General features: G+C 42.0%; 2 protein-coding genes across 9 annotated transcripts in view; both read left to right on the forward strand.

Annotated features, from left to right (window-relative positions):
- Pnisr (PNN interacting serine/arginine-rich) overlaps positions 1–4,432 on the forward strand; it is a 29,819-nt gene extending 25,387 nt beyond the window's left edge. For 2 of the 7 annotated variants that reach the window (XM_006538184.4, XM_030253702.1), the window contains exons 11-12: positions 1,543–2,629; positions 2,870–4,431. In XM_006538184.4, coding sequence (XP_006538247.1) covers positions 1,543–2,629; positions 2,870–2,900 — 1,118 coding nt within the window. In that variant the 3' untranslated portion in view covers positions 2,901–4,431. Of the gene's footprint in view, positions 1–1,542 lie in introns of all 7 variants that reach the window. The other 5 variants (NM_025669.2, NM_001369190.1, NM_001369189.1 and 2 more) reach the window with 3 other exon arrangements.
- Positions 4,433–7,602: 3,170 nt separating this feature from the next.
- Positions 7,603–18,295, forward strand: part of Coq3 (coenzyme Q3 methyltransferase) — a 32,518-nt gene continuing 21,825 nt past the window's right edge. Inside the window, exon 1 of one of the 2 annotated variants that reach the window (NM_172687.2) lies at positions 7,603–7,753. In NM_172687.2, the coding sequence (NP_766275.1) occupies positions 7,645–7,753 (109 nt within the window). In that variant the 5' untranslated portion in view covers positions 7,603–7,644. Of the gene's footprint in view, positions 7,754–7,809; positions 7,946–18,295 lie in introns of those variants that run through there. The other variant, NM_001356348.1, reaches the window with a different exon arrangement.

Raw genomic sequence — 18,295 nt, forward strand, 5'->3', positions numbered from 1 at the left:
GGCAGTTGCTTTTAACTTCTGTATTTGCTGCTTGTCACAAATGATGTACAGGCGTGTCCAAGTCAGGGGAGCAGAAGAGTAATCATTTAAGATTGTAGCTTTGCATTAGCTTAAAGTTGATTCCATGAGAAATCCAAGGCAAGGAAAAGTGATTGTTACATTTTCCTTTTAAAAGCAGGGTAATAATCTGAGTGCACAGGAAGTGCATAGTAAGGAGTCTATGTCTTAAGTGACCTCAAGGTGTAACTAACTTTGGATGTGAGGTCCAGCAAAAGTCTCAGTCTCTTAGTAAGAGGTTGTTCCATAATCCTGTATCGCCACAGATTTAGTTTGAAACTAAAGTAGAAATATTGTAGCATAGAACTGGAGGCTTCATTGTAAGGATGCCTTATAGCTGAGATCACATTCTATTTTTCCTATCTTTCTACTTTGTCATAGGAGCCAGGTGTCTTCATGATCATAAACCAGGGTCTTAGATACATTTATTTCATGTTCAAATTATTGCAGTGAAAATATACTTTTGAAAAAAATAGACTTTTGTAATGATGGAGTATATTTAAAGTTACTGAAAAAAAAAACCTAGATATTTAGGGAAAATAGAAGATTAGAAATAGAAACACTTTAAGACACTTACATAAGTACAGTTTTTGTTGAGTGTTTGTGTGATAATCCAAGGAATAATAGAGTGTAAGGGTTTAATTTTTGAAAAAAAAAATTTGGACAGCTCTTAGGAAATGACTGAGCTTTTTAAAAATTTTTCTAAAAATCACTTGTAGTCTCATTTTGTTGTAGTTCTTGTTGGGGCTTTGCTTTTTGTTTGTCTGTTTCTTTTGTCTTTGAGGTAAGGGTCTCTTTTGGTAGTCCTCACTGCTCTGGAGCTTTCTGTACAGACCTGGCTCACCGTTGACAGAGACCCTCCTGCCATTGCCTTCCAAGTTCTGGGATTAAAGCCACCATACCCGGCCACTGCTTATCTCTAACTTACTAGTACTGAACAAGAGGGAAGTCTTTCCTTCTGTCATAGGACCCCTGCCCCTTGATACTTTTACTGTCCTGTCTCAAATGGTAGGTAGCTAACTACATGTGGGCGCTGAGTACTTGGAATAGACTCAGCTAATGTGTTGACATAGGTAGGCGATGCTAGACTTGGAAGATTTGCTGTGAAAAGAGGTTTCAGGTCACTTTGATGCAGTGTTGGAAAGATTAAGGCTTTGAATAGATTAGGTAAATGAAATGTGGCAATACCTTTTTATTTATTTATTTTATGCATATGAGTACACTGTAGCTGTCTTCAGACACACCAGACACACATGGTTGTGAGCCACCATGTGGTTGTTGGGAATTGAACTCAGGACCCGTGCTCTTAACCACCTCGCATCTCTCAGCCGGGAATACCTTTTTAATGTAGCTGTTAGAAGGTTTTAATTACTTAAGAGGTTTGCACCCTAATTCTAGTAAAGATGAAGAAACTATTGTCATAATTTGATAGTATGGGAAGTTTTCGTTTCTTACTTGGCTTTTCTGTGTCTTTTTCTGTTTCAGAAGAAAAGCAGCAAACAGAAAGGGTTACAAAAGAGATGAATGAATTTATTCACAGAGAGCAAAATAGTTTATCACTTCTAGAAGCAAGTGAAGCCGACCGTGATGCGGTCAATGACAAGAAAAGAACTCCAAACGAAGCTCCGTCAGTGTTAGAGCCCAAAAGAGAGCATAAAGGGAAGGAGAAGGAGCGGGGGAGTAGGTCAGGCAGCTCCAGTAGCGGCAGCTCCAGTAGCGGCAGCAGGACGAGCAGCAGTAGCAGCTCCGTCTCCAGTTCTTCCTACAGCTCCAGCTCAGGCAGCAGCTGCACGTCCTCTCGCTCCTCATCTCCTAAGCGGAGAAAGAGACCCAGTAGGAGCAGGTCTCCCCCAGCGAAAGCTAGACGCAGCAGGAGCAGGAGCTACTCGCGCAGAGTGAAAGTAGACAGCAGCAGGACCAGGGGGAAGCTGAGAGATAGGCGGAGATCTAATAGAAGTAGCATTGAAAGAGAAAGACGAAGAAACCGGAGCCCTTCCAGAGACAGACGTAGAAGCAGAAGTCGCTCAAGGGATAGACGAACCAATCGTTCCAGTCGCAGTAGGAGTCGAGATAGGCGTAAAATTGAGGATCCACGTGGAAATCTTAGTGGGAACAGTCATAAGCATAAAGGTGAGGCTAAAGAACAAGACAGGAAAAAGGAGAGGAGTCGAAGTGTAGATAAAGACAGGAGAAAGAAAGACAAGGAAAGGGACCGTGAACTGGATAAAAGAAAAGAAAAACAGAAAAGGGAAGAAAAAGATTTTAAATTCAGTAGTCAGGATGATCGGTTAAAAAGGAAGCGAGAAAGTGAGAGAACTTTCTGTAGGAGTGGTTCTATATCTGTTAAAGTCATAAGACATGACTCTAGACAGGATAGTAAGAAAAATGCTACCAAAGATAGTAAAAGGCATTCAGGTTCTGATTCTAGTGGAAGGAGCAGTTCCGAATCCCCCGGAAGTAGCAAAGAAAAGAAGGCTAAGAAGCCTAAACATAGTCGATCGCGCTCCCTGGAGAAATCTCAAAGGTCTGGTAAGAAGGCAAGCCGCAAACACAAGTCTAAGTCCCGATCAAGGTAGTATACTTTTTAAAGTATTTTGTCTGATTTTTTTTTTAAGTTTTTTGAATTTATTCAAAGTTGAAAGTGTCCTTTCTCTCTCTCTCTCTCTCTTTTATAAACTCAGTTTGGTATTTATTAAATATTTTTAAATAATGTTAGAAATCCTGTATAAAAGTATTTATTTATATTGCAGATTTTAAGTATAAATACATTTTTATTTTTAAATTTTGTCTTTTCCCTTTTTTTTTCTTTCAGATCAACAACCCCTCCCCGTCGTAAGCGCTGAGGAATGATGTGGCAAGAATGCCATGATGCTGTTTTTAAAAATTCCATGAGTTTAAGGGCTTGTCTCATTATAGAGGCACATTGTGGCTGTGTAGGTGAAACCAGATTTTTTTTTTTTATTGTGTAAATAGGTGTCTTTTTTCCAAATGCTGCTCCAAGTTACTTAATAGGATTTCTTTGTATTACATTTTTTTTCAAGAAATAGTACTTAATAAGACTATAAATATGCCATTTCTCTTTCAGCTGTAATGTTCTCAAAATATTCTTGAATGTACTGTGATGTCAATAAAACTATTTAGTTCATTTTTGTTAAACTCTTGCACCTTAATTTTATGATTTTAATCTAAGGAACGTACTTTTATAAAAAGGCAGCTGAAGTTTTGTATAACAGGTTTTTAAAGTTACTCCCATCTTCTCCAAGAATAGTTTGTCAAAGTTTGTAAATTGTGCCCATGGACTTTTGTCAAATTCCAATTTTAAGGGTTCGGGAAAGGGCCAGAAAATGACCTTACTTTTCTTTGAAGCCATCTGATCAGCTTTCTAACCTTTTTTGGGGGGGAGGGGAGGCATTCAAGTAATATATTCTCTGTATGAAATGTTATTCACGCCTGTAAAATGAAATTGCTGGAAACAATCAGGCCATTACACCAGTAGAGTTATTTGTAATGACTATTTGACACTAATAGTCTGGAACTATATAGTCACTCCTGTTCTACATGCCTAACACCTTGGGGTTACCCGTTAAGAAATAGGATGTAGGATTCAATATATTTTAAAAATATAATATGACCTCAGCTTAATGGTGGAATATTGTGTTATGCAGGATTGTGTCAATTGCATAACATTAAAATGGTCTGATTTTCTCAGTTTCCAAAACCCATGGCTAGTGAACGGTCTAGCGTGAGTCCCCGCTTGATGAGTAGTAGGCATTTCGCCAAGTGTTCAGCTGCTTCAGGTCTGAGTTTTTAAGACGATACACTTACACATTGATAGTTGATCTCTGGAAACAGTGCTTTTCATATTGTAACTGAAAGAGAAGCACAGTGCAGAACACAGAAGGCAGAGTATTATGCTTTCTTACCAGCAATAGTTCATTTGAAAATAATGCCAGGTTTTTGCCAAGATCAGTGTTTCCTTGAAATGAAGACAGAAATAGATTTGTTTGTGCATTCTTGTACCTCGACATAGCATCTTAATTTTGAGCAGTTACGCATTTATCTAAAGGAAATAAATCTGTGAATAAATGCATGTTTACCAAAATGGCTGTTTACAGTGCATTTAGTTACAATATTTATAAAGTTGCCATTTCACAGAATAAGTAGTTTGGAGTTCTATACAATTTAGTCATCAGTAATATCTGGAGACAAAATGTGCAATATTTTTTATGTAGGTGAGCTAACACAGTGTATCTAATTGAAGAATTCTGATTAATTTGTAATAGATAAGTTGTATAAAATTTTCATACCTTAAAGTGTTTTAGATTACTCTTCAAGTGAAGTATTATTTTCAAAATAAAATTCTACTGAAAAATTCTGCTGGCTATGATACATACATTTTTAGACATACAAATGAAAATCAAAAGGAATTCGCCAGTTTTGCTTAATAATTTGCACGCTTTTTATCATTAAATCTAACCTTTTAAAACCAACAAAGTATTCATGATTACTAATAGATACACCTGCATTATGATTGTATTTCCAACTGTAAGATTTTTGTGGAAAATTTATTACTTCCTTTACATGTAACAGTATTTATTTGAGTGGGGAAATTTTTTTAAATAGGGCTTGCATAATTTAGGGTGCAAATGCTAAATTGTATATAAATGTTAGATGTAAACTTTGGTTATAAAGTACTTTTTAAAATTACACTTTTGAAAAATGAATACATTCAATTTTCAAGACAGTCAATCTGAATTGTTTGATCAGAATGTCTTTACAAGATTCCCTTTTGCAAGTCTGGAGAGAGGGCTCAGTGGTTAAGAACATTTATTACAGTTCTTGCAGAGAACCTAAGTTTCCCCACACCTACACTAGGTGGCTCACAACTTCCTGTGGCTCCAGCCCCCAGGGTAAGACACCCCTCTCTAGCCTAGCCTCTGTGGGTGCTTACTTACCTACACATGGTACACACACACACACACACACACACACACACACACACACGAACATGAATTAGAAGTGCTGTAGAACAATCTGCAAGTCAAATATTTTTACTTAAATAATAATCTTAGTATCCAGTAATACCATTGCATTTAAATAATATTGTCCTGTAACTCTTCCACGTTTGCTCCGTGCATGCCTGCACATATATAGTAAGTATGAAAAAAGCTGAAGGAATCCACGTTCTCTAGTGTAGGAGTCATTGTGATTTTGTGAATATGGGTGGACTCCACCCTATTTGGAGAATTACAAGATTGCTTTAAGGCCCCAAAATATCAATATTGTGCAGTTCCAGTAATGTATGTGTTTTCTGCCTTTGTAAACTGTCTTGTCGATTTTGTACTGCACAATAGGTAAATGCCCAAATATAGTCCATTTTAAAGAAATATGAAGAATAATGGCAGAAGAGCTTTACAACTTTTAAAAAACTTGTAATGTGTATGTATTTTATGTGTATTGGTGTTTTGCCTTCATTTGTCTCCACTCTGAGTTCCTGAGTTCCAGTTGTGAGTCACCATATGGGTGCTGGGAATTCAACCTGGTCCTGTGGATGCTGGGAATTCAACTTTGTGAATGAGCAGCCAGGGCTTTCAGCCACTAAACCATCACCAAGGGGCTCTGGGATTTATTTCTTTAATGGGGTGTGTGTGATTTTTCTAGACCCTGGGCTTTAAAACTTTTTAGTTGGAAATTTTTAGGAGTTGCATAAGGCTAAAAATTCCTATAGTAAGTTAAAAAAATTAACATTGAAGTTTCTAAACTGAACTAGTGATAGTGAGTGTATATCTGTGTTAGGGTGCCCACAAGGACCTGAAGAGGGTGTTAGGTGCCCTAGATAGGGAGTTACATATGGTTGTGAGTCACAGTGTGAAAACTGAAACTTGGGTCCTCACTGAGCCATTTCTCCAACTCCCCTGTAAGTTCAGTTTTAAATAGAATGTGGCAATATAGAATTTCTCAGAGTGGATACCGTGTGATAGACTTTTTGAGTAAGTCCAAGAACTCATTCAGCTGGATGGATGTAGTAGATTGTTCAAAGGGATAAAGCTTGTGTAGACATAAAGTGACTTACCCTTCATTTTTTATTAAAGAACTAGAACACATTGCAAATGTTAAATGGGTGTTGAGTTTTCTAAAATATGTATGAGCTAGTTTACAGCTTGTTCATAAGTAAGACTGGAGTTACTCTGGAACTTTCCTACAGTAATGGCTACATACTGCATTACAGTCACCACAATTTTATTTCTGACACAGCTCAACTGAACTTACAGAAAAGCGTTTTGTTGCTGCGTGGGGGGATTTAGAGGGTTCTTTGCTTCCTACCAGTATTTAAGCATATCACTTCCTGCCTTTGCTGAAGCGAGACTGGGATGGCTATGGAGCTGTGTGGTGTACACTTAATGTTAAGTACAGTCCATGCACAGAAGTCCTTAAGAGTGTTAACCATGATTTTCCGTGGGTCTGTCAATCCAGCAAAAACATGACACTTCAACTTGTGTATAAAACTTTCCACCTTCATTTGGAGAAATGGCCATATACCTCCAAACACAGGGACCTCTGACAGTGATAGAGCAGCTGGTTTTCATACAGCTTATGAGGTTAGTATTTTAGCTCAGAGGATGAGAGCTTAGTAAGTTTCCCCGATTTAAAGGACAGCACTGCCTGCTGAAATGTAGAATGACGCCCTAAATTTTAGGAGTTTACCCTTCTTTTTATGAGGGCATTATTTTTTATTTTGTTGTTTGTTTTTTAACCGTTCCTGGTTTGCTTTTAGTTGCTGGGATAAAACACTGACTAAAAGCAACTCTAGGAAGGGTTTCTTTCTCTTTGGCTTAGAGATCCTAATCAATCATTGAGGGAAGTCTGGGCGAGATCCATAAATGCAAGCTTCAGATACAACCCAGTTCCACTTTCCAAAGGGCTGAACATCAATCAAGAAAACGCCGCCCCACAAACACGCAGTTCAGTCTAATGAAGGCAATTCAGGAGAGGGTCCCTGTTTCCTGGTGAATCAAATTAATGTCAAGTTGACAAAAAAAAAAAAAAAAAAAAAAACTAGTATGAACTTCATATTAGATTCATACTAGAATCTTTCATACTGCTCCGTTTCTACTTCCAATAAACGTCTAAACTGAGTGTAAGGAGTTTTCTGCTACATACGGTGTATCCTGAACAGAATAAAGGGTCAGTTTCAAAGAATGTACTTTAGATGTGGACTTCTGTTCTCTGTGATTACTTGAGCGCATTGAAAGAGAATGGGTTTCTCGGAAAAAGCATTTCCGTACTTGATTTTAAGCATTAGAGTCGGTTTTCCAAGACTGAGGAGATAGCTCGTAAATACGAAAACAGCACGGCGTGACTCGTAGGACGAGAAGGTAGGTAGGTCTTCGTGGCCTTTTATTAGGAACATCTCTTTATTTCATTGCAGACATAATTTGATAGAGGAGCTCGAGTTAACGGTGACCACAAATTCACATTAACTAATGCAAATGCAAAAGCCGGCATCCGCGAGTGTAGGAGGCGGAACCCTTCCGCTGGGGATTTGTTGTGAGGAGGGACCGGAAAAGGAGTAGGATTCTAGTCGCGATGTGGAGAGGTGGAAGGCTGGGCTCTCGTGGGGTTCGTCTCCTGGAAACGCTAGGGTTTGGGTGCCCCAGCGCGGTCGCCCAGCCTCCTCGCCTAACTTCACGGTCGGGTGAGTGTCGCCGGCGCGGAGGTTCTTCCGCACGCCTCGGGTGCCGGGGCGGCTCTGCGCAAGCGCGGCAGAGAGCGGTGGGCTGTCCGGCTCCGTGGGGTCTGGTTAAAAGCAGCGCCGCGCTGCCCCGTCCTCATCCCTGGTGACCTCCGGGACCTGGTGTTGCTCTCTCCAGCGGCTACAACCCTCCAGGTCTGAGAAGCCAGGGGAAAAAGGCTGAGGACTAAGGATCTGGGCCTCGGAGAGCGTGTCTCTTGTGCCGCCGCCGCCGGGTAGCCCACGACCTTTGCCCTATTTTATTTGCGTTCTATGAGCTTGTGGCCCGGGAGCCGCCATTCAACTTGCTGGATCCTGGAGGTGGTTCTTGCTTTCCAAACCAAACCAAGAAAGACACACGGGGAACGTCCTAGCGCTGCCTCACTACTTTATTGCTCACCATCTTACCGTCCCCGCCAAAGAATTTAAGGCATTTATGCTCTTGTTTGGCAAATAAAGTAAAGAGCTAACTGCATTTGGTGCTATAGATTTTTAAACGCAAGTAGTACGCAGATAATTAGGTTCAACCTTTACAAGAAAATGACCAGGCCGGGCGTGGTGGCACACGCCTTTAATCCCAGCACTCAGGAGGCAGAGGCAGGCGGATTTCTGAGTTCGAGGCCAGCCTGGTCTACAGAGTGAGTTCCAAGACAGCCAGGGCTACACAGAGAAACCTTGTCTCGAAAAACAAAAACAAAAACAAAAAAAAAAACAAAAAAAAAAAAGAAAAAAAAAGAAAAGAAAATGACCACTATATGGTAGAGATTGGTATGGTTGGGAATTTTAATATGACAGTAACAGCAATAATACCTATTTAAATACTACTGAAAAAAATAATTATAATTTTTAAGAGAGCAAGATATAAATAAATATTAATGAACTTGGAGATCTAGATGGAATTACGATTCCAACTTTAATTTTCTGGAGAGATGATTTTATACTCTTCTATTGTCTTTTATAAGATTTTATTGTCTTTATATACATTTATACTCTTTTATTGTTTAAACTTTGTCTTCCAGAACAATCCGAGTCATTGTTCCAGAGATCCAGAACATCTCTGGTCCATTTTTTAGAAACCTTTTAATGTGTGTCTCATACATCAGAAGACCCACCTGCCTCGGCCTCCCAAGCTGTTGTGATTGGCATGTTCTTCCCTTACGTATAGTCACCTCCTCCGTGCCTTTGCCAGCTCTGCTGACATGATGCCATTGCTCTAATTTGTACTTGTCTCACCACATCTTCATGTCACTGCCAGTCTTTTCTGGTATGGGCATGGGTATGGGTGTTTGCTTGCATCTACAGCTGCAGACCACAGGCTGTGTGTGCCTGATGTCCTTACAGGCTAGAAGAGAGCATCGGATTCCCTAGGACTGTACGTCTATCGGTTGGAAACTGCCCCATGGATGCTGGAGAATCCAGTCCAGTTTCTCTGGAAGAGAAGCCAGTGTTCTTAACTGCTGAGCCACCTCTCCAACCCTCATCGCCCATTTAAAAGATAGACTTTTGGCTTATAGCAGCCTTGGCTGATGGTTATTTTCTTTAAGAGCTTAGAATGTATTTTATTTCATGGTTTCTTGTTTTTGAGGATTGTTGATCAAGAGAGCTGGAGTTAGTCTCATGTTTCGACTATATAGGTGATTTGTGCATATTTTTCTTCTTATATTTTTGGTTGTGAGCCTACCCTTTAACAGCTGAGCCATCTCTCCAAGCCCATATTTTTCTTCTTATAGTTTGTAATATTGTTTCTTTACTTTCGTTTAAAAATATTTCTATTTTTAATTATGTGTATGTGGGGGCAAGGGTATGTGCACATGAGTGTGGGCACCTGCAGAGGCCAAAGATTTTGTATCCCCTGGAGCTGGAGTTACAGGCAGCTATGAGCAGCTTGACATGGGTGCTAGGAACTGAACTCTAGAAGAACTGTGTGTGCTCTTAACCAATGGTTGACTGTTTTTGATAACATGACTGTAATGTCATGGAGAGGTTTGTCTCCAGTCGCAGGTATTTGGGGTTCCAAGTCTCCAGATGTGTTTTGAATATCTGTTTCTTTCTGAAGATTTGAGGAATTTTTTTCCTCTGATGCCAGTGAATGGATATTCTGTGTGATTGGTGTTTATCTCAGCTTGTTCTTCTAGCCCATGATTTTTAGATTTCTTCTTTCAGTTGTATCTCATTTTAGTTCTTTTCCTTATTGGCATTTGAATATAGTGTTAGTCACCCTTGGCCTCTAGTTATATGACTCTACTTGATTCTATTGATGATGTTTTCCACTGTATTATTTACCTACTTATTTACTGAGGTCTTACTTTCTAACATTTCTGTTGGTTTTGTTTTGTTCAGGCTGTGGTTTTTGTTTGTTGTCTTGTTTTTCTTTTCAGATTTTGGGCGTGGGGTAGTTTTGCTGCTGCTGACCTTTCATCCACGTTGCTGACTTCTTCCACTCTGTTGTCGAGTTTCCTCTTTTGGACCTGTATTGGGTTCATCTTTTTATTTGTATACTCTTTGGGTCATTGATCATTTTCATGAGAAGTCATTTGAAATCTTTATCCGGTACTTGACTTTTCAGTATCATTGGGTTCTGTCGCTGGAGGATGGTCTTTGGGGAGTCATGCTGTCTTGCTTTCTGATATGCTGTGATTTGCATATCTGTTGGTTTGGATATTTCTTCTGGGTTGGGGCATCTTCCTAGTGAGTGATCGCCTTCTGAACATTTAACCCACGTACCACTTGGCAACAACAACAGCAAACCATACAAGCTATATAAACACGTGTAAAAATTAATGACAGCCCACCAGTGGACACAGCACTAACAATGAAAAACTACTTTCCAATGTGCTAAGTGTGTCAAAGTAAAAAGATACAGGAAGAAGACCAGAAAGGGATAGAAAAGGAAAGAAAGACCTGGGTAATCAGACAAAAGGATAAAGGAGGTGTTGAATGTCAGGGTTGCTAAAGAAGAAGGGCAAAACAATAGAAAAAATGAAAGAAGAAAAAGGGGACCAGGTGAAAGCATTCAAATGTACATAAACGTCAGGGGACTATATATATGTTTGTTTTTTAAAAGCCAGAACTGGGAAGGTGGCTCAGTCAGTACAGCACCTGCCCCTCAAGCAGGGGAGCTAAGCATAGATCCAGAACCCATCTAAAGGCTTGTTGCAGTGGCTTATCTGTGACTCCTGCAGTGGCAGGTGGGGCGGATCCCTGCAGCTTACTGGCCAGTCATCCTAGCTGAATGAATGAGTTCCAGGTTCAGTTAGAGACTTCGTCTTAAAAAGTAAGAGTGTTGGGAGGCAGAGGCAGGCGGATTTCTGAGTTCGCGGCTAGCCTAGGCTACAGAGTGAGTTCCAGGACAGGGCTACACAGAGAAACCCTGTCTCAAAAAACCAAAAAAAAGAAAACCAAAAACAAAAAAAAAGAGTGATTGAGAAAGGCATCCAAAGTCAACCACTGGCCTCCACATGCACACAAATATACACACACATATGTGCATAGACACATACTGCATACAACAGACATCCAAGTATAGCATCATACACCACACACAGGTGCATACACACAAAAATGGTTTTAATGTTATATAATAATTTCTTCTGAATTGAAACATTCCTTGCAGGGGTGAGGGAGGGGAGAGTCATAAGATTCTGGAGGTACACAATTCTCACAAGCCAGGAAAGCTGAAAGGAACCAGAGTCACAGAGGCCCCTCTCTGAGGTTATAGCTCCCCTTTAGTGGCTCCTGCTCCTGTAAGTAACCCTTATAACTCGTGCCGATTAACTCATTAATTTGCCAGTTGGACTTTGGGGAGAATAGTTACTTTGGTTTGTAGTTGGCTCCGTATCTTAAGTATATAGATGGATCTCACCAAGAAAAGTCTCCCATAACACATGGCACCCAAGTAGGGACCAAGAGAACCAAGGATGAATTGGATAGGATTGGCTGCATGGCCCCTGCAATGAATGCTGAGACATGCAACTGAATATGATCTGTGTAAGGGTGAGGAACCTATGGGAGAAATCCCGGTAAGGCTAGCTATCCCCATAAAGTAGTGCACCTCCTTACTGTAGTGGTGGTTACAGGCCCCATGCGATAGGTGACAGAACATGTGACCAAGGCTGAGCTGTCTGGGAGTGGAGCATCTTTGTGGGGAATTCCTGGATGGACATCTTGGTAGGATGGCATGTCTTCTTGGTTTCTACCTCTTGGGTTATGGGAATGTCCCCTGTAGCTAGTCTTTGTTGCTTTGTGGAGTCTTCTTTTTTCCCACCTTTATTCCCCTGGTTTCATACCCTAACACTAGGTAGGAGAGATACAAGGTTAGAGGAGAAAGAGGAATTAGGAAAATCGCTGAACCTAATTTCTTTTCTTTTGTTTCTTCTTTGACTGCAGCTACTAACAAACCACAACCAACCTTTATAAATGACCAACAACCACCAACTCATCCTCTTGGGGCCCAGGTCCTAGCATTTATATACTCTCTGATAAGTTCCCAGAATTCCAAACGTCACACAATCACAGAAACTATCTGCCTCTGTCAAAATCATACCTCTGCTAGAGCTTAAGGCAAATCATAGTCCCACATCTCCACACGTGGGATTAAAATGCAAACATATTCTTATAACATTTTTGTGGGTTTTTTTTGAAAGACACCAAGATTCCCAAATTGTCACTACAGCCCCCTAAACAGCTGGTGGGTTAAAGAATGTTTACTAGTCCCCGAAGTGGGATGTATAGGTTGTGATCTTAAGCAGTTATGGCTTTGGCCTTTGTTTGGGGCAATACAACATGCATATGCGGCTCAGGTATCTTCCAGAAAGAACTCGTGGGAGTAAGGGAGGAATTACAATTTTCTTTTAAAAACCAAGCAAACAAACCCTCAAACATGCTGGGTCTAGCCTCTGAATCAGTCGCGGATTTGGAAAGGAAAGTGGAAAAAAGAGGGCTGAAGGTGTTGGCACGTTGTTTCTCACAGTTGGCAAGATATGTGCTAAAGATCTCAAAAGCTGGAACCCCTGGAAAGAGTCACATAGTAAGAGAGATTAGAACTATCAAGATAGCCCTTGATTCCAGTCTTTAATAAGAGAAAGACACAAAAGCCCATGATAGAGCATGCAGATAGAGCATTCTTAGGAATGGCTGGATGCAGGAGACCATACAAGTGAATATTCTGCTCTCAACTGCTTGGCTTGGAAAATATTTTGTTCATTTGTTTGTTCAAGTCATAGTCTCACTATGTAGTTTTGGGTATCCTGGAATTCACTATGTAGACCAGAGTGATCTTATACTCACAGAGATTTATTTCCCTCTGCCTATCTAGTACTGGGATTAAAGGCATGTGCCACCATACTGACCGAGCTCTGGAAAAAGACTTTAAAACAAGCAGTGAAAGACCCTGCCACAGTCATAACAGCAGCATGAGGATGTGTGGGTTTAGTGTGAGTGCTGTAGAGGCAAAGAAACTAAAAGTATTCACCACTCTTTAGACAAAGGCTATATAGCCTGAGGCAGAATGAGAAAAGTCAGTTCCTGGTAGACAGACTTATTACAAACCGTTAGGAATACTTGTTAAGATCTCCATGAAGACCAGGACCAGGACAGTATAGGAAAGACATGCATTACTGGGGAAATTAGAAGAAGAGAAGTGTATTGATGTCCAATTCTTCAGGCCACACAGAACTATGTCCACAGGGAAGTTTAGAAAGAAGTTGACTCAATAGGGGTTTAGTGGCTTTGCTGAGTCCTGTGATCCCTACAAAGTAGGACAGGCTTTGGCAGCCCTGAGTGATCTAGCCTGATCTAGTAGGATAGGCCTTGGCAGCCCTGAGTGATCTAGCCTGATCTAGTAGGATAGGCCTTGGCAGCCCTGAGTGATCTAGCCTGATCTAGTAGGATAGGCCTTGGCAGCCCTGAGGGATCTAGCCTGATCTGGTAGGATAGGCCTTGGCAGCCCTGAGTGATCTAGCCTGATCTAGTAGGATAGGCCTTGGCAGCCCTGAGGGATCTAGCCTGATCTGGTAGGATAGGCCTTGGCAGCCCTGAGGGATCTAGTCTGGCATCGAAGTCGTGTTTGTAAAATGCTGAAGCAAGCAGGAGATGAAGGAAAGAGAAAGGCAGCTCAGTACTCATGTTCAGCGAACCAGTCCTGTGCCAGTTCCCTGAACGTGAATGTGGCAGGCTTTGCGTCAGCTGGAGTTCTAAGGAGAAAGACTGATGAAAAGTTAGATGCTGTGCTTGGGAGTTTTGGAAAGCTGCCATCTTCTTACCTTCTACTAGGAGATCACTTTGGAGGCAGGGTTGAGAATAGCAGGAGGAGCAAACACGACCCATTCAGTCAGCAGCAGACTCTGGTAGTGAGTCATCCGGGCATTTGTCATCTATCGGTCTGGGGGCTGGCAGATAATGCTTTTAAGAGAGTGGGGGGCTACCACAATTATTTGCTGTCCCAGAGTTAATTTGTCAGCATCCTTAATGAGTAGGGCTACTGCAGCAACGGCCTTTAAACATGTGGGCCATCTGCTGGCCACTGGGTCCAGCTTCTTAGACAAATATGCCACTGGCCTCTTCTATGGCCCTAGAGCCTGAGTAAGAACTCCTCTGGCCACCCCCACCCTCTCATCAACATAGAGGATGAAGGGCTTGGTTAGATCTGGCAATGCCAAGGCTCGAGCAGTCAGCAGGGCCTCCTTAATATTTTCAAAGGCTTTCTGATGTTCTGATGTCCATCTGAATTCCACACTTTCCTTGGTCAGGGGATACAGGGGTGCAGCCAGTATTGCAAACCCAGGTATCCAAAGTCTGCAGAACCCAGCAGTGCCCAAGAATTCTCTCACCTGTCTTGGAGTAGCTGGTGTTGGTATTTGAGTCACAGTCCTTTTTCTAGCCTCTGTCAGCCACCATTTTTCATCCCAGAGGTTATATCCCAAGTAGACCACTTCCATCTGACATAGCTGGGCTTTTTTAGCAGAGGCCCGGTAACCCAACTCACCCAGTTCTGCTAGCAATCTCTTGGTCCCCTGCCAGCATTCTCTCTCCGTGGTTGCAGCAAGGAGCAAGTCATCAACACATTGAAGCAGAGTTACCTGGGAGTTTTCAGCTCGGAAGGAGGCTAAATCTCGATGTAGAGCCTCATCAAAAAGGGTGGGGGAGTTTTTGAACCCCTGGAGTAACCGTGTCCAGGTCAATTGTCCCGTTTGTCCAGTGTCAAGATCTCTCCACTCAAAGGCCAATATGGGCTGGCTGGAGGGATGTAACTTCAGGCAAAAGAAAGCATCTCTGAGAGGCACGGGGAATTCATGGTTTGATTTATGGCCGTGAATTCTGAATGAGGTAAGGTTGTTGATCCTGGTGGGACCCAGGTCCGCTCTGAAAAACAATGGCTTTAACTTCAAAGATAAGAGTAAACCAAAAGTCCCCTCCAGTGACCATTTTACTTAAAAGTCGGCCACTCAGAGGCGCAGAAAGTCTGCCAAGGTCCTTTCTTAATTTCTACTAAAAGATTATGGGCCCTTGATCTAACTTCAATCCAGTGGTCTAAAGTCAAACTTAGTGGGGGTCATTACAGTCCGTCCAATATCACGGAAAACAGACACAAAACACACACACACTGACAAATACCTGAAAACAGACACAAAAAACAAACACACACTGACAAATGCCTGAAAACAGACACAAAAAACAAACATACACTGACAAATGCCCATCTTCTAACAGACAAACCAACTCAGAAATGCAAAAAAGTCAGGGAAGTGCTTAAGTCTTTCCAATCCAGGAAGACTACCAACTCTTCACTTCTCACCCCACACGGACTCCTGGAGTCCTTCCCCTCGCTCAGGGCGTCCCCCAGAGCGAGCAGCAGCTGGTGATTCCAGCACGTCTGCTGTTCACACTCAGTGCCTCATCCCGAGGCAAAGGTCTCCACTTCTCACAAAACGTAGCAGCTGCAAATTTCAGCACTGAACCTCATCGGCTCACAGAAATATTTTTGGACAAAAAATTTCACCTCCAAGTGGGTCTTCGGAGACGTGGGTGGTCACGCCAATCCTGGACGAGCCCCCAAATGAAAGACTCTGAAAGGAGCCCCTCGCTCAGGCCTCAGGACAATAGCGGACACCCAAGAACTCGCGATAGACCAAGCTTGTTGCAAACCACATGAGGCTTTATTCGGGGAAAGCCAGAGCTCTGGGGACAACTCACATCCCACGCAGGGGTAGAGGAGTCCACCTCGAGGGGAAAGAGGACCCAGTTTTTATAGGCCCTCGGGGGGGGAGGGAAGAAAGAAGAAGGGGGGAGTAGGGGATTTCCAGATCTAAACAATGTCTATTCTCAAGAAATGGGTATGGGAGGGGTATAAGGAAAGAGTCTAATGAAGGTGCAGCAATGGGCACACACTTGGTCAGAACATTGGCAGACACACAGGTTCTAGGAGTGGCCAGAGCATTGTGCACCTCTATTTTTCTAAATCAGTGAAGCTAGTTCTGCTAACACTGACGTCTATCTTGCCAATTTCAGGGCTTCTGTGCCCTTTTACATTCTGTCAGGATCTTTCAGTTCATACATTCAAACAGGCAAACAGGCAAAACATACATGTGAACAAATAAATAGAAGAACAAGATGATTGAGGTACAGTAAGATGGCTCTGGATACCAGACCTGACAAGCCAAGCCTGATCAGTGTAGGTTTCTGGAACCCACACGTGGAAAGAGAGAACCAACTTCCAGGAGAGAGAGAGAGAGTGTGTGTGTGTGTGTGTGTGTGTGTGTGTGTGTGTGTATCTGTGTGCACAGAGGGGGGGGAGGGAGGGGGAGAGAGAGAGAGAAGAGGAGAGGAGGGGAGGGGAGGGGAGGAGAGGAGAGGAAGGAGAAGAAGAGAGGAGAAAAGAGAGGAAAAAAGAGAGATTTCTTCTAGTTCCTCAAACATTGGAGGCTCCTAGTCCTGTGCATAGAGGAGGAGGGCCAGTTGAAAGCTTGCCTTTCAGTTATTCTGCTGCTAAATGATAGTATCCAGTGTGTTTCAGAGTAGTCTTCATAATAGGTGTTTTCCTTCTTTGTGTGCCAAAGCCTCTGCTTGCAACAATTAGCTTAGCATTGTGTAGGCAGGACAGATCTCACACTCCCCAGGTAGAACATTCCCAGATAGCAAGCACAACATAGGGCAGTTGTTTTAGTTGAGGGCTATCTCCCAAGTGAGTTGGGAGGTGACCGCAGCACTGGGATGAATACAAGCAGAGAACTTGTTGCCCTACTTCAAGGCCTCCTGAGTGAGTATTAAGCACCCTGCTGGAAGGATGTCATTGTGGGTATGGTGTGTCCTGCTAGAACTTCAGAGTTTGTGGACTTGAGCAGTGAAGGACTGAGAGGCATCTCAACATTCTATCTACCCATTGACTTTAGTACCAGACCTATCAAAGTCCAGGTTTGAAATCTGGTTCTGACCCAAGAATGGGGCTAGCTTGCCTTATGCACTTCCCACACTGAACTAGCCTTCTGCCCCCTTGACCTTTTGGCTCATTTGGTCCTTCTGCTTCTTATAGCTGCCTCTAGACCATCCTTTATCCAGGAGCTATGGCAGGCTAAATTGGGGTTCCTCAGATGGTGGCTATTCCATGATATGGTTTTTGAGGTGGCTCTGTTTTTACCAATAGTTTTTCTCAAGATGGCACCTAGCTGCTGCCCTCTGAGTGATATAGGGTGACAAATTGGGATTTTGCTTTGGTGCCACTGAACTGTGCCTCAGAGGAATCACCACCTCACTGCAGCCTGCAGTGAGATTTGAGGCTGCTAGCCTGAGAGTGGGACTTTCTGCCTCTTCCTTACCTGCTTTAAATATTAAGTGTATGTTCTTTACTTTGTTGGGAGCTGCTACCAGAGTGGCTATACACTTATGCTATCTATCTATCTATCTATCTATCTGTCTGTCTGTCTGTCTGTCTGTCTGTCTATCTATCTATCTATCTATCTATCTATCTATCTATCTATCTATCTATCTATCTATCTATCTTATCTATCTATCTACCTATCTATCTACCTATCCATCCATTTAATATTTATATAAAAGATACAGTTGCTTCATTCCTGCTCTACATTTGGTGATATCAGTATTTTTAAATTTTAGACATTTTGATAGGTGTGTGTTTCTCCCTATGGCTTTTATTTGTTTCAATCCTAGTTTTTATTAATATTGAACATCTGTTTTATTCTTTTACAATTACACACACACACATGCATGCACATACAGTGATCATACTTACCTCTTGTGTAACCTCCTTCCATTCCTAAAGAATCCTTTCTTTTCAACAAGCCCCTATCTACTGTTAGCTCTTTCTCTGTGTGAGACCTACTGAGTACAATTGCTTGTATGAATATCAGTGGGTTTGTTTTTTATTTTTCACATTTTATTTTGTGTATGTAGGGGTGGAGTTAGTGCACACCACAGCAGACTTGTCAAGGTCAGAGGGCACCTGTGGGAATTCATTCTTTCTTTCCACCATATGGGTTCCAAGGATGGAATCAG

The sequence above is a fragment of the Mus musculus genome, chromosome 4 (assembly GCF_000001635.26).
Source record: "Mus musculus strain C57BL/6J chromosome 4, GRCm38.p6 C57BL/6J".
Taxonomy (NCBI): Eukaryota; Metazoa; Chordata; class Mammalia; order Rodentia; family Muridae; genus Mus; species Mus musculus.